The sequence below is a fragment of the Polistes canadensis genome, unplaced genomic scaffold (assembly GCF_001313835.1).
Source record: "Polistes canadensis isolate GaletaPanama2010 unplaced genomic scaffold, ASM131383v1 scaffold_122, whole genome shotgun sequence".
NCBI lineage: Eukaryota > Metazoa > Arthropoda > Insecta > Hymenoptera > Vespidae > Polistes > Polistes canadensis.
In genome coordinates this window covers 429,638-452,948 of record NW_014569669.1, presented here as the reverse complement: position 1 = coordinate 452,948, position 23,311 = coordinate 429,638, and the positions used below count along the sequence as shown (strand labels likewise).

Here is a 23,311-nt window from a genome sequence, read left to right as displayed (position 1 = left end):
AAAAGGGTGTTCTTGAAAAAATATTCAAAACAAGTAAATTGTTTTCACGCGTCAAGTACTTTTTGATAGATAATAACAAGCGTGTTTGTTCTGAACGAGACATCAAACGAAGAAGACGTGTCGTATCGTTTTAATGTTCCAGAATATAAAATACAATTATTGAATCAAATTTTATATAAAAAAATGTTTGCATCAGCGTACGCGATGAGTGTGATATCATACTGTGAAGAAAAACGAAACGTCATTTACGAACAAATTTTACGAATGTAATAACGAAATCATGGTATGCAAAAAAAAAAAGGATAAAAAATAAATTATTGTTAAGAAAATTAGCTAATATATTTTATATTATATTTATATTCGTTAACATAATAACGAATCATTTTTAAATTTTATTAACCTTATACCAAGAGCGCATTTAATATTATTCAAACTTATGTAATCCCTGCTGTACTAAGTTGATATTCACTTCGGTAAACATAATAAAAATATTCCGCTTCTCGGTACCGGAAGTATATTAAAAAAAAAAAAGAAAAATAAAATAAAATAGAAAACGAAGAAAAAGAAAAGGAGAAAAAGTAGTAGGAGTGTAAGAGGAGGAGGAGGAGAAGGAGGAGGAGGAGGAGGATGGACCAAGGAGGAAATGTCATGATTATTAAAAAAGTTTTCCAACCTTGTCAAGCACTCGATCGAAGTTGCCTCGAGAAAGTTTTCAATCGTTTCGAGGGACGAAGTGCAACCCTACTAGATCGAAGTACACTTCGATTGGTCCAAACCTATTTTTATTTTCTTTTTCACCCCTCCTCAACCCTTTCCCATTCTCTCTCTCTCTCTCTCTCTCTTTTTCTCATCTCATCCTATTTTTTCCGACGGTGCAACGCACCCTCGCAATCCTTTTCATTTGTCTTGCAGTTATTCGAAATTATTCGGATTATCGCTAACGTTAAACGACTTTGAACTTTATCGAAATGGGAAAGAAAGATAGTCTGGGATACTTATTTAACAAGAAGAAAAAAATAATAATAATAATAATAATGAAAGAAATAAGAAGTGGAATCGAAGTAAGGATTCGATAAGAAAGGGGACGGGGTTAAGGGAGGGGGACGGATAAACGAGGAAAATTTTTCAAATCGATTAAATCCGCGAAACAAAAAAAAAAAAGAACAAAAGTAGAGAAAATTGATAAAGTTTATCAGAAGTACAATGGAGAAAGTATTTTAGTTTTTTATTATCTGACTTTGAATGAGGGTAATAAAATGAAAAAAAAAAGAAGAAGAAAAAAACCAAAGAGAAAAAAATATTTAATATTTTTAATCAATCATCTATTTTTAAATATTATATGAAAAGACTTTACGCGATAATCCTGATGAATATTTTGTTACGCGGAGATTTAGGAACGTATTTGAATATTCAAAATGTGTAGACCAATTTTAGGCGGCCTTGGATTTATCGAGAAATCGGACAGAGGATATTTACGGGTTTGAGTGAGCATGCTCGATTGAGATGAATTATTGCAAACTGTATCCTAGAATATATGGTTTCGTTATAATAATATAATTATATTTAAAATCACATTTCCAATATAATTAATTTTGCATATACAATAGAATGGTGGGTTGCAATGTTTTGGTTAGTCGACGAAAGAAAATCTTTGATTATTTAATAAATATATATATATATTTTAAAACGAGATAAGAGTATTATCCCTATGTTAAGCTGGAAAACTTTTCAAATTAGCCGTGAATAATATAATTTTTATCGTTTATAAAAATATATAAAATTATATCGATAAAAAAATGAGAAAAAAAAAAAAAAAAAAGAAAACTTTACCAAAGTCTGGTCAATCGTTCTAACCCTGCGAAATTGTTGGATAACAAAAGCTAGACGTACGATGAAAAGAAAAGAAAAGAAAAATAAAAAGAAAAAGGTACGAAGCGTGACGTCCCGTATCACAGCATAAGCAAAAGACTCGAAACAGGTGCAAAGTTCGTTCCCGTTGGCGAGGAGAATTCTCAAACGAGTTTGCGCACGCAGGTAAATAATTCGTCCTCTCTCTCTCTCTCTCTCTCTCTGATGTTTCATTTCGTTTTTACCCTATCCCGGGGATATCATTGTCGGTAAACGATAGTGTACCAGACTATGACACAAGACAACGTCGGAATACAACGAACGACGAGAGAGAACGATGATTTTTTCGATTGTTCGATGAAAGACATCATTTTTTTTTTTGTTTTTCTCAACCGAATCTCGATCGATCTTACGATCGATCTTTCGGCCAAAGTTCTCACAGTCGGTGAAGTCGAGACACGGTTAAGATAGAAAGAGTAAAAGATACGAACCGAAGGGGCCGTGAAAGTGTACAAGAAAGAAAGAAAGAAAAAAAGAAAGAAAGAGAGAGAGAGAGGTTATATACTTTGGACATCGATCGTACACGGGGCGACAGCCGTTCCGCTGGATGAAGTCGTTCGACGAGAAGCTGCTCGCCCGTTAAAATTACCTATCGCGGTAACTTGAGCGAAACGGTGGACCCGTTTGGAGAAAACGAAACTAAAGAGGAACAAGAACAACAAGAACAAAAATAACAAGAACAAGAATAATAAGGAGAAGAAGAAGAAGAAGAAGAAGAGCAACAACAACAACAAGTAGGTTGAAGAAGGATAAGAAAAAGATGAAGAAAGAAAGAAAGAGAGAGTGTGAGAGAGAGAGAGAGGGGGGGGGAAGGGTTGGCGCATAATCGAGAGGGAGGATGAGATAATGCGTTGCCGATTTCGCGATGACGGCGAACAGAAAAGAAGACTGCGAGGAGAAGGACCGTGCCGATTCTGCTTCGGTCAGTGTGTAAGACCCGAAGAAGAAGAAGAAGAAGAAGAAGCAGGAGGAGAACGAAAAGATAGTAGAAGAGGAAGAAGAAGAAGAAGAAGAAGAGGAAAAAAAAAAGGAAGAAGAGAAGAAAGACGGGTGTAACGACGCCCGTTGTGGAAAAGAAAATAGAGAGAATCGAGCGCGGAGCGGATCTTTCAAAGAGGCAATTTCGTAATTACGAAGAGGAGGAGGAGGAGGAGGAGAGAGAGAGAGAGAGAGAGAGAGAGGTGGTTTCTCTTCGTTGAGCGACCTGCTGCTGGCCGGAACGAGATCGTATCGCGTTTTTCTTCTTCAACTGCGAAGAGAGAAAAAGATACAAGTATAGAAAGAAAGAAAGAAAGAAAGAAAGAAAGAGAGAGAGAGAGAGAGAGAGAGAGGAACGGACTTTAAACTTCCCTTTCCCCTTTCCCCTCATCTTCGCTCTCTCTCTCTCTCTCTCTTCATCCCGTATACTCAGTGCTACATCACTACTACCACTTCTACCATCACCACCACCACCACCACCACCATCACCATCACCCTTTTCTTTTTAGATAAGAATCGAGCAGGCCACCTTTCGTACGTTTCGTGTGTAATTTTCTCGATCGGTGAGCGTTACCACCGCCTGAGTTAAGTAGTAAGCCACTAGAAAAGGTTCATGATATTTTCGGTGAACGAGAGATCTATGATAAAATATCTTAGGTAGGTCTTTTTTTTCTTTTCTTTTTCTTCCCACTTTGTTCCTTTGACGCTGATTACTTCTTAATTAGGTTCAAATTAATCTCGGAAAAATTCGTTAATTTAGTTTCCAATGTATAGGGATTAACAAAAGTCGCGTTATACCAATCGAAAAATGAGAAATTCGTTTCGTCTAATATTTCTAGCAATATCATCGTGAAGTAATATTTTTTTACAACGATATTCTAAGGTGGAGATTAATATCTTCAAATATTGTACATTTATTTAAGTCAATTATATATATATATATATATATATGTTTTATTTTTAAGAGATTATATCTTTCGACAATACTGACGCATGTATACGCGATATAATTACATTAACAAAGTAAATTGAACAATAATATAACAACCTTCTATTAGTTCCATTCGGATTTTACGTATCATCTCAGTTATGACATTTATTTATTCGCCATTCAATATTTGAACATTATTACTCCTATACGTATTTTCTCATTTAGAATCATAAGGAAAATATTTGTCCTTTCAAATATTCTCGAAAATAGAGTAAAAGGCAAACGTTGAGAGGGAACGGTGAGACAAAGTGGGGAAGAATTCTCGGTTATCTTGAATTACGTTCTGTTCGCAGTCAGTAGGTAGGTAGGTAGGTAGGTAGGTAGGTATATCATTAATAAGCTAATGCAAAAAGGAGTAGTTTGTCGAGGAAGGGTAAGTCTAGGCTTGGTTTTGCGTTTATAAACGCGCCGTGTACAGGACCGTCCTCCACCTATAACGTTAGACTCTTGGCCTCTGCTATGGTGGAGGTCGGTACGCGGTTACCATGCTGTGTATATACGTGAAACGACCACCATACTCTTCGTTCGTTCGTTGCAGAGGATCGGCCAACTCGAAACTTGGCTCGGGTGAAACGACTTTGTGGCTTGGCGAGAGAGATATCTTCAAAAGGATAAATCGGCTACCTTTGCTTTCTCTCTTCGTCTCTTTTATATATACACACACATATATATTCACAAATTTTCTTCCTAGTCGTATGTCCCTGTCGTGGTCGTTGTTTAGTATTCCATTAATTGTAGTAAACTTTACTAATAACGCATTGCGAATTCTACGACCAACTCTACGTACAGGGTTGAAAATTCCAATCCTTGGTTTCATAATTTTCTTTCTTTTTTTTACTTTAGTAATATAAAAATAAGTTCTTTTTTTTCAATAATAAACGGTCAGTAGATTAAAAGGAAACGTTTGTAATATTTTATCATTTGAAATTAATTATGATAAAAGTGATTGTTAAAAATAAAATTAAATAAATGGTTACCGCACAAAAAGCTATAAAGATTTGTTGAAATTATTATACTTTAAGAGAATATCTCTATGCTGAATTTTCAATTAATTCGTAGTATGCAACAACATTGGCCTTTTTTTTGTGCGAATACCCCTATTCGATTGATGTTACGATTGTTTAGAGATCAAAAATTCTTTAAAGAATAATAATTTTGTTTGATAATTTACAAATTGTAGAAAAAAAAGAAAGAAAGTAGTATAAAAATTTGGAGGGGAAGAAGAAAAGAAAAAAGAAAATAAGAAGTAAATAAAAATCAGTTGGTCGACCACCCGTACGACAGACAGGCAGCACCCGATCGACTTATGTTAGAAGGAAGAAAGACGAAAAGCGAGGACGAGCAAGCAAGTGGGCATTATAAAACCGTAAACCACCGTGGTTGGATCGTTACGTCCTATGGTGGATATAGTCGAGAGGGATGAGGCAAATCCTAAAGCAGCGGTTGCCAATCGTTGATGAAGGCCCTTTGTCGATTTAATTCCATCGAACGGCTCGTTTGAACTTTGCTAATGGCTCGGTGGTTCGAATCTCTTCCTCGGAGATAGGAACTTGGTTGCGGTCGAGCCATGGTGAACGATATGAACGTATAATACAAGGAATAGTAATCAGAAGACACACATTTTAACTTGCTTAACACAATTTAATACGAGTACCTATACGAATAGGAAAAAAAAATTATGATCCAAACAAGATTTATATCGTATAATATTTTAACTTGTAGCTTAGACAAAACAAGAAGAAGAAGAAGAAAATAAAATGAAATTTGCGAAATCTCTGTGTTTTAAACAAAATTTGATAACAATTGAATATAATAAATTACATATATATCGGAAAATAATTAAACGATTAGATTATTTTTCTTTTATATATTACAATATGAATTAATTGAATAAAAGATAATAAAAATTGACGCATAATAAAAATAAAAACAATAACATTGAGAACCTCTGTCCTAGACAATGGTGAGAACAACACCGGTTAGTAGACTCCAAGTCGGAATCCGAATTGGTCTTTGAGTAAAGAACAAGACAGGAGAATGAAGAAAATAATGAAAGTATTCTTTCTCTCGCTCATACTTTGTAATCTCTGTTAGAACACCACCTGTACACTGTACAAACTACTTTACGAAATGATCTTTCTCTCTCTCTCTCTCTCTCTTTTTCTTCCCTAACTGGCTCTTGAAGTCATTCGACCGTTGCAGTACTATTGCTGTTTGATCGACTCGTTACAATGTCAATGGTTGGACAACAATAGTTGTTCGATTGTTAAAAGAGAAAGAAAGTAGACGTTGGTGTCGGATATCGTGCGTCAAAGTTGGAAGAAATACATCCTTTGACAAGAATCAGGGTAAATTTATCACGGATCTTTCCCCGTATCCTATACTTTTCTCAATGGATGCAATTTTATAGACATTTCGATCTAATCAACGTACTAAAAACAATACGCAGTAATAATATTTTTTATATATTAACCCTTCTTTGCATGATTTTTTCTTTTTTTTTAAAATAAATCAGGGTGATGTAATTAATGCCCTAGATTAAAGGAAAAATATTTAAAAAAAATCCTAGTGCTATTTTTTGACAGCTGCGTTTTGTTGTACGCAATAATCGCTTAAAAAGTTGCCAGCAACAACAAATATACAGTACAAGAGTTTTAAGTACCTTTTTTTGTTAACTAAATATTATGATTGAAATTTCCATCATCATGCAAAGAAGGGTTAAAATATAAACAATATATATATTATCTCCCGATATATAAAATTATATATATTATATATTTTAAAAATATTTCTCTGTATACAGAGATATAATGACGCTGATTTTGAACAATAATCAAGATCAAAATTATCCACGAATCTTCGTTCAATCCCTACTCTCGATGAAATTAATTTGATGGACGTTTCAGCCTAATCAACATAATGACACTGATTGTCTTATTCTCTTCTTTTTCTGCACGTGCTATTTCAGTAATCTTCCTCACCCTCTCACCTCTCACCGCTTCCCCCCTCCCATTTGGAGTTTGGATAAGAAATGAGATTCCTATTTCGATAATTGTCCTTTTCTTATGACTAAAAAGTATAGATTTAGGACGCTTCATTTGAACGTATATATCTACTTCGTTAAGATCCGTATCTATCCCGACGACRACGAACGAGAAAAGATGAGCTTTCAAACGTGCAAGGGAATAATAATAAAAATTGCGATTGTTATTAAGTCTGATGGTACGACGATGAAGATAAAAAAAAAGAAAAAGAAAAAGAAAAAACTAAAGAAAGAAGGGACAAACTAAATTAACGACAAAAGGAGGAAATAAAGCGAGGGGAAGGTGAACGACGTGGAAAGAAATTAATCGTAAGGAAGCTCGAGTTCGTTGTGAAAAGATGATCCTGAGAAAGGAAAGGGGAGAAAAAGGTATGAGGAAGAGGAGGAGGAGGAGGATGATGGCAAGGGTCTGGGGTAAGAGGGAAGGGGAAAGGGGGGAAGATGACGAGAAGATATTGTATATGAAACGACAAGAAAGAAGGATTGCCAACCTTAATCGCATGATTAATAGCCGAGAAATATGAAGTTTCTCGTATTTAAATGACGGTTTAGTGGCGACACTTTCGATTTGTCGTAACAACCGACGTCCGACTCTAAACGCTTATAGAAAAAAATCTTTCGGTTTTAATCGTAGTAAAAAAGAAACAAACATAAAAGATAAAATAAAACGAAGAAGAAGAAGAAGAAGAAGAAGAAGAAGAAGAGGAGGAGGAATAGAAGCATAGTAACCTGGCTTTATTTTTACGATAAATACCGATAAACGGGGAAAGCAAGCTCGCATTTTTCTTTCTACAAAGCAATACGACAGGAGAGGTGAGGAGGACGAAAGGGAGAAAGAGAGACGGATAGATATCGAAGGAAAGAAGAGGGAAGGGCAACGGAGAAACGATTAAATCCCCAACGAGACGTGATTTGTTGAGCCACGATTTCCTTGATTGACGGTTAAAGCCTGGATTATTCCTCGCAACGTTTCGCCGTCCATACAATTTGAAACGTTGAACACGGGAATGGACGGACGACGGTGAATATTATCGGTTGATTAAGAATGACTCTTGTCTCGTAGAGAACAAACGTAGAAAGAAATATAATGTGTGATGAGGGCAAAAAATATTAAATAAATACTTTAGCAGAGATTTATTTGATCGTAAATCCATAAATCAAAAGTATTATCATCGTGCCGGTTTGTTGTTGTTTTAAATGATATAAAAAATCGGAAGGATCAGTTAAACAAAAAAATAAGCAAAATCGTTACCGTTTTGATTGCTTATTAATAAAGATAGGTGATAGTGATTATTTGACGTAGGGTCGACAAAATTTGAGAGATAGGTTTACGAGAAAATATGTGGGGGGGAAAAAATAACATTTTCTTCTCTCACCAAGAGCAAATCTTGTTTCTCGTCCCGTAAAGTATAGGGGCGTCCTCCTTGTTACATAGGCCGGGCGTAATTAGCTCGATAAAAGTAAGAAAAAAAAAAAACAAGAAGAAGAAGAAAAAAATGGGAAGGTAGGTGTCCCTTTGGTATGGGACAAACGAGAAGCAATTAACCGAGGCAACACTGCGGGACGCTGCTTCGAAAAGCATCAAAGAGAGTGAGCGAGTGAATGAATGAGTGACTAAGAGGGCTAACCTGAGAAGACACCTTGTCGGATCGTACGGTCTTTTGCGATTACGGATAAGAACCCGTATATACGTAACCCCAAACGTTACAACTCTGACGTAACAAACTTGACGCATCCCGATGATTCTTATAATTGTCCTTTTTAAGGGAAAACACAGTGATTTCATATTATAATATACATATATAAAAAAGATAGGTAGAATTTTTTTTTCTTTATATAAATAACCGAAGATGACGACAATTCTTACGCGCGTATTTTGGTTATTTTAAAAAAACATTATATAAAAATAAAATCAAAATCGTGTAATCTCATATAAATAGACGTATATATAATTGATGACAAAATTTTCTTTTATATAATTATATTAATAACTATTCTCTTAAAACGCGCGTGTGACGCAACTGCTGACGCATTTAAGTGATTTTAAATAAAATCATACGAAAGATTATATAATATAAAATAAAGAACAAGATAAAAAAGTGTAGAATAATTTAACGTCAAATGTTTCAACGAATAATAAGTATAATCGTATTACATATAAATAATATAACTGGTTGATCGCATTTGCGTTGCATATACTTATGCGTCGGGCTTAAAAAAAAAGGGGAAAAAAATTGAATCTTTTCAAAATAACAGCATATATATGAGACACAAACGATCAACGAATTAACATTACGCGATACTGATACAACCGTGACGTATCTACGCTAATGGAAAATGTTATTAGGAATAAAAAATTCAATGAAATAGTAATTTCACACAAATAGGTGGATAATAACAATCGATAGATAGATATAATAATTTGAAAGGTGCCCACGCATGAGCGAGACTATCGTAAAACTTTTCACTTTCGTTACGATGAATTATTCAAAGTATTTCGGACGCCTTTCTCTCATGCGTCAGTGTTCACGCATCAGGATTGGAAGAGTAGGAGTAGGAGAGAAAGAAAGGGAGGTAAATAGAGAGAGAGAGAGAGAGAGAGAGAGAGAGAGAGTGAGTGAGTCTCTTTTTGTCTCGGGTTTAGCTGAGAGATAATTTAATGAGCATGGAATCTGTAGTTTAGTCTACGGCCGTGAAGCCGTAGGATGCGACAGAATAAAAGAGAAAAGGATAAAATAGAAAAATAGAAAAAGAGAAGAAAGAAAGAGAGAGAGAGAGAGAGTAAAGGAGACAAAGTCGAAGAAGAGGCGCACGCGAGTGGCACGCAAGCTGTAATTACCGATATCGGCAGCGCGATCGTTGGCAGAAACGCACAGCATCGTCGTCGTCGTCGTCGTCGTCTTCTTCTTCTTCTTCGAGTTGGCTAGGAGAAAGGCGAAGAAATATATTCAAGAAGAGAAAGAGTAAGAGTAAAAGTAAGAGAGAGAGAGAGAGAGAGAAAGGGACGATGGGTGAGCGAGAGATACAATAATGGAGAGAGGGAGGGTGGGAGGGAGGGTCAACGAAGGTTACAAACGAATACACTCGCACAGGCAGACGAGCAAGCAAGCAAGCAAGCAAGCAAGAAAGCAAAAAAGAAAGCAAGAAAGCAAGCACAGGCCGAGATTTCTGCGCCCACCCCGACGCACCGCCTTTCTGTCGTCGCTTTAAGCCGCGGTTAAACTTTTAATAACAGTTTTATCGACCCCAACCGACGATCAAATATTCTCCTTACCTTTAAAAGTAGTAACCTCCACCTCCATCCCCCCAGCCCGCCCCCCACCTGTCCCCACTTTTATTCTCTTACTACGTAGAGAGACGTATATACCTACCCGACACGCAACTAATTTTACTTTATTGGTTTAATTTTTGTCTTCTTTTTTTTATCTTTCTTTCTTTCTTTCGGGGGAGGGTCTTTTTTTCTTTCTTAAACGCAGGACCATGTTAAAAATTCATTACACTTTTGTTTCTTGTTTCGTTTGGTTTTTCTTTCTTGTTTTTTTTTTTGTTTTTCCATATTCGGAGAAACTTGCAGTGAAACAAAAAAATGTATATATGTTACCGTCAAAGCCGGAAATCAGTCATTGCTAGTTATTCCTCGGCATTACTATGAATGCAAAGAGCCTTCAGACAAAGTCGGAAATTGACAAATTCTTCCAGTTTTTCCTAGGCATCGAACATAATACTTTGATATTCTATAGAATATCTGTCTAACTAATGTCTAAAAAATATAGCCTGAACCTTTGCAAATCAATTTATAATTGTCAGAGAATGCAATGCTGTAAATTGTGCATCTTTGCAATTTCTTTGAAAAGTTTTGGTAAATATTTTTAATACTAAAAGTGAATAGATTTTATTAAAACTTATATTAAATTAAAGAACGCTTTTTTGTTTACGCGTAGAATACCATATCGAGTTATAAATGTAGCATGTAAAGTTCAGAAAATGTCAGAGAATGCAATGCTGTAAATTGTGYATTTTTGCATTTTCTTTGAAAAGTTTCAGCAAATATTTTTTATACTTATAGCAAGCGGATCATAATGATTTTTATATTAAATTAAAGTACATTCTTTTGTCTACGCGTAGAGTATCTTTTCGCGTTATAAAATAATCTGCAAAGGTTCATAAAATGGCAAAGAATGCGATGCTGCAAATTTTTCCAACTTTGTCATTTCTTTGAAAAGTTTCGGCAAATATTATGTATTATGTTCGATGCCTAGAAAAAACTAGAAAAATTTTTCAATTTTCGACTTCGTCTGAAGGCTCTCTGCATTCATAATAATGCCGAGGAATTACTAGCAATGACTGATTTCCAGCTTTGACGGTAACATATATATATATATATATATGTTTTGTAACGAAAGTGTAATGATGGTGGTATTAAGTTGATAGGTGGGATAAATTTTTGTTGTTGTTGTTGTTTTTTGGAACGAGTCAGGATCGCGACTTTATAAAACAAGATAGGCAAACGTACCGCGGGCATGCGCCGGCATTCATATGGGTAGGTAGATATGACCATAAACCATAAAGATTTCTCTCTCTCTCCCTCTCTTTCTCTATCTTTTGCATGTGGTACCACAATGTTCGCTTCGAATCGCCCATTGACCACCCACGCTGCCCGAAACGTCCTCCCTTCGCGTCTATCTCTATTTCTGTATCTATCTCGAGAAGAAATAAAAGACGAGATGAGTAGTTTGAGTTCGGTAACTTCGAACATCTTCCGTTATGACCACGACGACGACGACGACATCGACCGAATTTTAATTAGAAAAAAAAAACAAGAAACAGAGAGAGAGAGAAATTAATAATAATTTTGATTTATTTTATTCAAATATCCAAAACAGAGTACGAAAGGATTTATCGTATTGAAAAATTATCATACAAGTAGAGAACCGAGGATAAAATTACAAAAAGAGAATACGAAATTATCAACTTCGACCGGTACTCTGTGACGAGTTCAACCAAATTTCGATAGAAAAAAAAAAAGAAAAAAGTAATATTTGAGAAAAGAACGTTAGTTTTTTGTATTTATAATCCCATTTAGTAGAAAAATATTTAAATCAGAATTCCTGAAAGCACGGGCGAGTAAAGAGAATTAAAAGGGAAAGTATAATTAAAAAGGAAAAGCTGGAAAATAAAAAATAAATAAAAATAAATATCTAAAGGATTTACCGCGTTATATTATCGAGGCTCTCGTTATGCGCGTTTTATATATATTCTCTTTTTTTTTCTTTTTTTTTCTTTTTTTAATATTTTCGTTGGATAAAATGCCACGTGAAAATGGCCGAAGAACGAGTTTAACGACACACGAGGCGAGATAAGGCACGTATCGCCGACTTTCGTGTATTCGGTTTATTCGAACGATATAACAGATTAAATTCGAGCCAATTAATTGGATTCGCGCCGCCGTTTGATGCAATAATATCGCGAGGTATTTTCACCAATTTAGGCGAAATTCTCTCGAAAGTTGTTCGCCGTTTTTGTAACGAGCAACCGTAAGCTTTTGATATATGTGCGGATATTAGGATTATTAAATAAATTCATAGGCGAGAATGCTCAACGTGGAATAATTGTTGAAGACGATTTATAAACACGGTCTTATCGGGACCAACCCCATTTCAACGGATATCAGAAAATATAATATATTCATGTATTTTCTATTGAAATAATTAAATCGGAGAGATCAATGAAAAAATATAATCAAGAGATTAAACTATTCAAGATTTCCATCAGAAAAATATGAACGTTTAGTTTAATTAACCTAACAGAAAACGTTTGAAAAAAAAAAAAAGAAAAAGAAAACAAATACATAGAAAATAATTTCTATCGTTAAATTTTCCAAATCATAAAATAAATTTCAAATTGTTCGAGAATACAAAAAATTCCTAATTTTGTTATCGTCATTTTTAATAAGGAATAAAATAAGAAAGGAATGAAAATTCGGTTTTTCCCAAAAGGGTGAATTCGATATGAAGGAAAAAAAAACAATACGTGAAAAGGAATAAATGGGTAGGTTTAATCGACTTTTTTTCTTTCTTTCTTTTTTTTTTCCTTTCCCATAAAAATATGAGAATGATCATATGAGGAAGAGAGGGAAGAGGAGCTTCACTTTCGGAAATTGAAGTCGAAAGTTGGACGGTCCCGGAACCTGGAGATTTTGTCCAATATGTGGGCATGATTCGGGACAACGTAGTCACTCGTATTTCAGGCTGGTGAACAATTTCAGGTCGCTGGTGGCTATTGGGACGTCGCATTTTGGATTTCATTTGCAGAGTCGTAAGTTTTCCCCGGTTCCATAAGGACCAAAAAGTGGGGATACGGTCTTTCCGTGCCGCACAAGCCCGTTACAACTGCGGACACGTTATTGAGAAAGACCTGGTCACCCGTAGTTCCGCGACCGGGTTAAGAATTATGGACGCGTTAGATAAAGCTGCTTCCACGTTAGTTCTCTTGAAATGAGATAGGGTAAGAAAGAGATAGAGATAGAAAAATAAAGAAAGAGAGAGAGAGAGAGAGAAAAAAAGATTCTCGTAGACTCGTTCGAGTAACACATACACGTTGTAAAGGTGAAACGTTAAAATTGGACCATCTATCCGATTTTACCGGTAAATCAGCTCTCTTTGATCGTAGGATAAAAGGAACTCTGCGGATCGCCGTTAAAGAATAGAACTGGAAAACGAAGAAGAAGAAGAAGAAGAAGAAGAAGAAGAAGGTGAGAATGAGGGGTAAATCAAGTTGGTCTCCAATAGGTAGCAACGAGATCTAACAATAAGAAGAAAAAGTAACAAATTCGATGTTAGATCGATATCGTTTTATTCTTTCAAAAGTCTTCTTCTTCTTTTTCTTCTTCTTTTTCCATTTGATATCTTCGTTGGTAGAAGAATACTGGAAACAAACAAGCTAGTTTTCCCTGAGAATCTTATTTTCGAGAGTAGTCGAGACTTGGCGGCATCGATAAGAAATAAGGAGGAAAGACTAATTGATTCGAGAAACGAAACAAGCTCTTTAACTTTTAATTAAACTAATGGATGTTGTGGGAAAAGGGAGGGAGGGAGGGAGGTAGGGAGGGGGGTCGGGAGGATTAAAGAAATCTTTCTAAATGAAAGATTATTTGTTAGAAGAGAGTCAACGATAAACTAAAATAGAAATAATATGAGAAAAAGATTTCTATCGTAGAAACCGCACCCTTTTATTTGTCGATTAGATTTATAATAGAATAAACGAACGTAATAATAGATATATATATATAGATAAATCGTATGAGAGATATTTAATAAAAAATAATCAGGCAAATTAGTTCAATGAAATTGATATTTTTTTAGCGTAAAGAGAGAGAGAGAGATAGAGAGAGAGTTTATAGGGGGATTACCAATTACCTCATTCGGTATAGTAATATCGGTATATGGGAGAAAAGAAAAGAATAAGTTAGCTCGCGCGGAAGGCCATTTATACAGGGAAATAAAGTAATTAGCCTCGACCTTCGAAGCGAAAGGTTCCTTCAACCTTTTTTTTCTTTTTTTTTTTCTTTCCATTGGGGTGTTGGAGGAGCACTGAAATACGATGTTGCCCTTCTTGCGTTGTTGCTTCTTTCCTTTCCTTGCTTCCTCTGCCAATTTGGCAATTAGCCTCGGCTCCTTCATCGAGTTCGGAACAGGGTACCACTGATCGAATCGACCGGCTCGTTACTTTCTTCACCTTTCTGACCTCTCTCTCTCTCTCTCTCTCTCTCTCTTTCTCTCCCTTCGTTCTTTTTCGGATCTATCTCGTCAAAGAAAATGGCTTACCGTAAAACGTTACATTTTCTACGACGTGTGTTTGATACCAAAAAGAAAAAAACCAAAATACTCTGTTACGTTGAAATGAAAATACGATTGTATTTGAAAAAAATAGTGCATAATTGTGCATACAATTTCTTTCCATTGACAGAACAAATCATTATTCATTCTTATGTAAAAAATAAAAATTTATCGATTTAAACGTTTAAATATGTATATATATATTTGTGTCGTTCGATGTAATATAAATTCGATTATCAAATGTAAATTATAGACAAAATTTGATTTCGTAAATTTAGACACAACTCGAAATAATTTCCAAGTAAACGTTGTATAATTAATAAATATTATTTAATAATCGATTAAAAATCTCGTTATAATAACAATAAGATCGAATTACGAATAATACGGTAGTGATTGTACAATTAAAATCGATTGTCAAGTGTAATCATTTTCGAAGGACGGTGACTTATCAAAGATCTCACGTTGAAAGAGAAACAGAGAGAGAGAGAGAGAGAGAGAGAGGGAGAGTAACGTCGAGTTCTGTTTATTCGTCTGGTCTCGAGAAGAGAGAGAGAAAGAAAGAGAGAGAGAGAGAGAGAGAGAGGAGTTGAGTAAAAGAGAGAAAAGGATGGATGGGAAAGGTGAAGGTGAAGGGAAAGGGGTAGGGGTAGGAATGGGGAGGGGGGTGAAGGCAAAAGCGACCCGTGGGAGCCACGCGCCTGCCGTGCGCCACCTCTCCCCTCCATTTCTATCATCCTCCCTACTTATTTTCATCCCCACCAATTGTCCGTACTCAGGCCGCACGACGATAGAGCAAAAGGGATGGATCGAATGAAAGTAAGAAAGAGAGAAAGAGAGAAGAATCCTCTTTCGAGACGTGGTTTAACTCTGCGGACCTTCTCCGAGTACTCTGGACGATGAGCTCCGGAAAAGAGGAACCGAGTTAGTACATTCGCGTACGTGAAATTAACTTTACTCTCGTGGCTAAATTACCTTCCTTGGAATTCCACTAGATAGACAGACATTCTCGTGATATTACATCTAAGATACTTGTAAAATTTTCTTTACGATGATACCAGAGATTACGCGTGCATGTTCTCTATCTCTCTCTCTCTCTGTTTTTTTTTGTCTATTTCTATTTCTATTTCTCACTCTTTGTGTTATTTCTTATCGAGTAATATCATGAAATGAGAATGTCTAACTAAATCCTTGAAATATTCTGTATGCGTATATAAATTTTTCTTTTTTTTTTCTTTTTTTTTTAACACGTTCAATATGTCTACCGCGAAAAAATTTTTTATTAATTTTTATCCCTGTTCTAAGATAAGAAATGAAAATGGGTAACCTCGGAGCACAATGGAAATCAACGTAAAAATTAAATATAGTTGAATCTCCAGTATCCGTATTTTACTATTCGTTTGTTTCATTATCAAAACATTTTATTATCCGATGTCATTTATTCTATCCTTTTTTTTTAATTGCTAAATAATATATTTTATCTCTCTCTCTCTCTCTCTCTTTCTTATTTTCTTATATACATTACATTTTATTGCTATTTATATTTGATATTTTCACGTATATGAAAATTTTATCATCCGAACTATTATGTCTTCCCATTAATTTAAGAAACTGGAGATTCTATTGTTAATGAATGTTTAAATACTTGTAGGTAGATTTTGATGGTCTATCTATTATCCTTGTTTTGGTTCAATGGTCAAAGTCATCGAAAACGACTCACCTGAAACACAAAGAATAAATATTACGTTAGAGCATTTGTAATATATATATTTTCGATTATGTTATTTCTAGAATCTTTGGATCGTGGATAATGAAAGTTCCGCTACATCGATTATCGTATTATTGCACTTTTCTTGGTTACGTTTGAAAGGATTTTTAAAGTCATTGTTTCATTTAGAAGAGAAAAAAGATTGTCACAATCTGTGACTCGTGAAAAATGACTATTCTACGGTCCAGTTCCCTCTCTCTCTCTCTCTCTCTCTCTCTCTCTCTTTTTCTATTTCTCATTCTCGTGATGTCTCTCGTACTCGTTCTTTATCTCACGAAACAAGCTGAGCGGTAGATCGTCGTTATCTAGCCGATAGGGCGTGTGTGCGAAAGTGGTACCACCGGATAAATCGTATAACCGCCTTCATATTTTACGAAACTCGTGATTCTATCTCCCACATTATGGCGAAACTAGATAGCTCTAAGCTCAACTAGTAGTAACCACCAGGAGCTTCGGCTTATCCGCAAAGCATCGCTGGAATCCATTCTCCTCGAGGATTCTCCGGTGTAGGAACTTTAAACAACGTTGAAGTGCCGTTCGATCTTTTCCTTAATGAACGACGTTTAAAGCAAACACAAAGTTTCTTCTACATCCGTACGTACGGTCATTCAAATTAATCGTATCAACTTTAATAACAAAATCCGAAATACGAATATATACAGGTTGATACTAAAATAGGATTCACGATTTCTGAGATAGAAAAATATCTTCAGTAATTATTATGATTTTTATTATCTCTTACGAATAATTTTGCTAGATTATAATTTTTAATCATACAAGTCAAATTATACGAATACTCTTCCTGTAATTTACTGTACATTTATTAGAACCTTTTTTATCATTCGACGAATACAATCAACCCTACAAGTTATAAAACTTTTATTTTTTAATCATTCTGTATATATATAAATATATAACTTGTGTGATCAGCTGTAAGAAATATAAGAAGAAAAATACGATTTAATCGTTGAAAACACACAATTTTACATTATAGCTCGCGAATAGGAAAGCTTTCTTACTCGATTTTCGTTAAAAGCAAGGAACGAAAAGACATTGAACTTTTATATGTCTCTTTTTTTACCTTTCTTTTCTATACATATCCGCGTTCCATCGAGCGAATAAGAATAATGGTCGCGATGGGAAGGAGAAAGCTAGAAATTGCGTGTTCCCATATATGCGTGGCTATGTGTATGTAAGTAAAATAGAGAGAGAGAGAGAGAGAGAGAGAGAGAGAGAAAACATGGAGACCTTCGTAAGAAGAAGAAGACGACAAGGTTGGCTTTCCTTGAGAAACGACAGGATCCAATATCGCAGTGGGACGATTCCGAATGAGAGAGAGAGAGAGAGAGAGGTAGATATCGCAGTTAGTCCCGGACGTATAAAAGGGAGCAGCTACCTTTTGCCCTCTATTTTCATTATTATCACGCGGGTACGTGGTGGTACACGGTTGAATCTAGGGTGAAAGATAGGAAAGGAGGGAAAAGAGAAACGTATGTCGGAAAAGAGGAAACGAATCTACGGGCCAGGACGGAAGGTCCGTCCCCCGTGGATCGTTTCATTGGACACGATTTCAAGGCTGACTGCTCGTATAAAGTGAAAAACTTTCTTCCTAGCTTCGAGGAACTCTGAACGAACGTGCGTTGCTATATCTATGATTCTATTCCTCTTTCTGTCTATCTCTATCTCTCTCTCTCTCTCTCTCTCTCTCTCTCTCTCTCTTTCTTCTTTTCTTACTTTATTTCTTTATTTCTTTCTATCGGAGAGACATATATATATAAACGTAAGATTTCCGCTGATATTTATTCCCATTACCAGGAAATAGCCAACGTTAGTTCCACTTTTCTATCTTTTATTCCTTTTTTTTTTTTTTTCTTTTTTTTTTTCCCAGAGTTACTTCCCCGCCAAAGAGATTACCGATAACGATTCCGAATGTATCCCAACTATAAATAGTTGCCTTAAGCTAGCTAGGATTTTTCAAATTTATTTCGACGTAGGTGTTCGATTACGTTTTCTTTTTTTTGTTTGTTTTTCTTCTTTTTATTTTTCCATTACAATTTTGTTTCTTCCTTCCGGGACTATTTTTTTTTCGAGTCCAATTAGAAAAAGAATTTACTATATTTTTTTTCTTTTTTGTTTTTTTCTTATCGGAGATTGTCTTCTAAACGGGATCGGAATTAAATCATATAACAGATAAAGGGATTGAATAAGAGAGACAGGTGTCGTAGAGAAACGAAATCTTAACGGACAGGACGATACACGAGGACGCAAAGTAATGGAAGTGTCACGGCCAAGTGCATTTGTTCTGTCGTTCGCACGAAATCGATTCCAGTTAGAATGTCTTTCCTGTCCTGTTCGTGGTCGACGGCATAGGAAAACGTGAAGGTAAAGATAGCCTTTTTCCCGTTACGGAGACTAGAAAGAAAGTGAGAAAGATGAAAAACCCTTTTAAAGGAATAAACGATCGAAACGGTTACTACCTTTGTCAGAACGTATCCGATAGAATCCATTTTTCACGAAATATCGCATTCGATTTCTATCTCGTTCGATGGTGTTAGATTTACCTTAGGTTTATTAGAACGAAACGAGTTCGCGTAAAACCTTCATTACATGAACACCCGTTATGCAAACCTTCCATTATACCAACGGTATATCTACAACAGTACTTTAAATAAGCATAAATATTACTTCCATTTGTAGGACAAAATCTATCGTAATGATTATGTTTCTAATTGACAAACGTATGTTAAACGTTCATTGTTCTCTATATTATATTCAATATATTATATCATACGAACATTTTTTAATATTACAATTATAATTCGTATAACGTGAATTACTATTATATACAATTTGATCGAGTTTTTGTTTTTTTTTTCTTTTTAAACATATATATATATATATTAAAAGAATACCGTATTAAAGTTAAGTATTCGAAAAATATCGAACGAAGGAAAGAAAACGTATCGTACGTTGAACGTTACCATTCGTCGAATGCAAATCAACTCCTAAATTAAATTTAATCCTTCTCTCTCTTTTCCCGTTACCATCCGAGAAAAGTAGGAAAAGAACGGGATAGAATAGGAAGAGGGGGGATAAGGAAGGATAGTCAAGAGAGAGAGAGAGAGAGAGAGAAAGAGAGGACTAGCAACTTCCCGCGAGACTCGGCCACCGAGATTACCTTCGAAAACTCGGGCTAAGACTTTCGTGGAAAACTTTCAGCTAGTATAGTTTTCTCTTCCACCTATTTCTACTCTTTTCCTTTCTTATTTTCCCGACTTTGGGATAGGACAAGTGATCTCTCGATTATTATTCGCTGGCCCACATAAAACATTCTTATCTCCTGCCATTTATTTCCTAGTTTTAACGCGTTCGTTATCATATGTGATATATTAGTTTGTTTTTAAAGCACAGGGTCACGTATGCGTGACATCGTTGATTGGCCCGTTTTAATTTAGTGTATCGCATCTATGTGATAATATATTATCTACGAGCTCAGTGGTCCGCATATACACTACCGGCCAAAAGTTTCTAATTTTCTATGTAAATGCAAGAAAAAGGATATATTTTAGAACAAAAATGTATAGTAAGCCAAGAAAATGTATTTTTCCTACGAGTAGTACGTTATGTATTCTGTATATTATTTGATTTATCAACGAATGAGTATTATTATTCTTTAAATTACACGTTGATCATCCAAACCGTCATTATTTTGGACAACAGTCCGACGTATTACAGTTTAATAGTTTCTCGAGTATTTCTAGGTTATTTTGTAGAAATAGCCAAAGATGTTACCAATAAGAAAGTACGTTTGTACAAGAATATTATAGATATAAGAAAATAATGATATCTCTGAAAACATAATTAAAACTTCTTGGTATTTGATGTAACAATGATAGATCGTTTCAAAATTGATCGATGATATAAGCAAGTAAAATAATTAGAAGCTTTCGTTTGATAAAACGTACGACGCGTATCTACAATGAAATATTAATACTAAATTTATTTATCAATATATAATACTTGATAAGTTTGATATCATTTTAAAATGATTAATTGTTTTTCTTCTAATCACATATCCGTTAAATAAAAAATCAATTATAATACGAATGAGTAAAATAGTGTAAAAACAACACACAGAAGGGGAAAAAAAAAGAAGAAAAAGTAAGAGATTTCGTTTCGATAATTGATAATTTTGGTAAGAGCGTGCGCGAATGACGTCAGGGTTGCGCGTTTGTTGGTCCTTTAGAAATTCTCTTTATCTCATGGCGTTCGCCATGCGTGGGCGTTTTTCCCAGGCTCGGCATCGATGCCCTCACCAGAACTCTCCTCTCTCTTTCACAGTCACGAAGACGACGAAGACGACGACGAGAGCTAAAAGATATTCAGAGCCGTAGCAGATGAAGGTGTTACGTCGGCGCGCCCGAAACACGAGGACGTTTGCGATCGAGAAAAAAGAAAAAAGAAAGAACGAAAGAGAGAGAGAGAGAGAGAGAGAGAGAGAGAGAGAGAGATAGTGAAAAAGAGAAGAAGAAGAAGAAGAAAAAAAGAAAATATATAAAAAGAAGAGGGGGAGGTTTCTGTTGTCACGGAGGGAGTCTCCGTTGTCGCGGTGCGAAGGATAGAAGAAAAATAAAGGAAGAGAAAGAGTTAAAGGGCCTTTGGTATGCGGGCGTGGGCGTGGGTCCGTAGTGGGCGCGTGTCTCTGTGTAAGAGTGAGAAAGAGAGAGAGAAAGAGAAAGAGAGAAAAGTACCCATCGCGTCCCGGGTGGGCAGGATCGCTGCTTCGAACTCTCAAATATTTATGGCCGGCGCTTCGACCTACGAGCAAGAGGTGTTACTCCCGGGTCCTCGGGGCTCTCAGACACGCCAAGATTTACGCAACGCTCTCCACCATCGGAGAAACCGAGAAAATCAGAGAGAGAGAGAGAGAGAGAGAGAAAGAGAGGGAGAGAGGGAGAGAGAATGAACGAATACCGCGAGTACGCTGTTCCTAACGAAAGAGAGATCGAGTCGCTCGTTAACGTCCGTCTGGATAATCGATAGCAAGAACCCAAAGTGCCTCCTCCTGCCTGATTATCGATCGCGAGCACGGAGTCAAAGATTACACCGGGTTACCTTCTAAACTCTCTATTATCTCTCTTTTACTACCTACAATCTACGATCTAGACAATAAGACAATTCATTATTTTTAATTGAACAAGTACCGATAATATGGATTATTTTCTTTACCTTCTACAATCCGTCTTTTTTATTCTGATTTTACCTATTTAATCTAGATTATTTTGATTAAACACATTATATGTATTATAATATATTGATAAAATGTTGATAAATTTATTCAAAGAGTCGTAATGGTTAATAATTATTTTTAAAGAATTATCAACTGAAATGTGCGAGATAAATCAAATATTACTTTGATGTCGTAAAAGTATTGTATAATAAATTAGGGAAAATTTTCTCTGTACTTTTGTATACGAATATACATATATATAATCAAGTTGATTATATATTTTAATTAAATATTCCACGTATGAGCGATAAAGTAACGTCGCTTCTTCAAATTTACGATGCGTAAGAATATTAGATATAAGATGTGTGTGTGTGTGTGAATTTGTGTGTGTGTATGCGAGCGTATACGTTGACCAGCCTCGAGCTCGTTAACGGACGAGACGGTTAAATAACGCTCGAGGATAGGAAAGGTGAGAGCGAAAGCTGGATTGTGGGAATGGTACCTTCGAAACACAACACATCCACGGCACATGCACCACATGCACACACAAACACAAAAGCTCGAACGTATCTACCCTTTATGGCGTAATATAATACGCTCTCTGCTCGTTTAATCGTTCGACTCTCGTACTTAAGATTAAGAGACGTTTTCGTACAGACTTTTGAATAGGTTTCGTTGAATGGTAGTTGTTTTGGTGAACTTTACGCGTACAACGAGTTCGAGTGCACGCGCACGCGCGAGCAACGAAATGCATCTCTCGTAACCGAAATTAAAGAAATCATTTCGTGGAAATTGGTTTTTATTTTAATATAAGTGTCAAGAAAGAAAAATTCAGTTTTTACTTAATAATCGTTTATTAATTATCAACAAATTTTAGTTCTCCGATTATATCTTTTCGGATATTTCTAGTAATTGGTGATCCATAAATGGTATTTCTTATTTCATTTGATAACCGAAAATAAAATGCATTGTAATAAGAATCAACTGTCAATTAAGTAATTTCGATTTATAAAATTAGTCTCGAATTTGGAGCTCTGCGATTCGAATGAATTAACGATAGAAAACTCGTCTCAAAAAAGAAAAGAAATAAACAGAACGCAATAGTGAGATAATAAATGTCGTATGAAATTGACATTAATTTATTTTTCAGTTTTTTCTCTCTCGAAAAAGAAGATAGAGAAGAATTATCTAAAATTTGTTAAATCTTCGAAATGATTCGCAAAACGGTCGTTACGAAATCAAATGAATTTACGAGTATCGGGAAAAGATTATCTTTCCTATATCGAGAATCCTCTCGTCTTTTAACATTGAGTCGTTCTGTTATTGGATAAACGGTAAATATTTCCGAACATATATAAAACTGTTATAGAAATGCAAGATATAACAGAAAACGCGAGAGAAAAAGAGAGAGAGAGAGAGAGAGAGAGAGAGAGAGAAGAAAAAAAGCAAAACGTTTGAAATCTAGTTGCACGATAAATGCAATTACCGTGCGTGCAACCGGTCGTTCGTAAAAATAAGAAAAGGAATGAAACAATGTCGAGAAACGAGTAACAAACAC

At 35.4% G+C, this 23,311-nt stretch overlaps 1 protein-coding gene across 1 annotated transcript in view; it reads right to left on the bottom strand.

Moving 5' to 3' along the window:
• Positions 1-16,272: 16,272 nt before the first annotated feature.
• Positions 16,273-23,311, bottom strand: part of LOC106788052 (rhomboid-related protein 3-like) — an 82,159-nt gene continuing 75,120 nt past the window's right edge. The window contains exon 5 of the mRNA XM_014750973.1: positions 16,273-16,475. Coding sequence (XP_014606459.1) covers positions 16,458-16,475 — 18 coding nt within the window. The 3' untranslated portion in view covers positions 16,273-16,457. The remainder of the gene's footprint in view (positions 16,476-23,311) is intronic.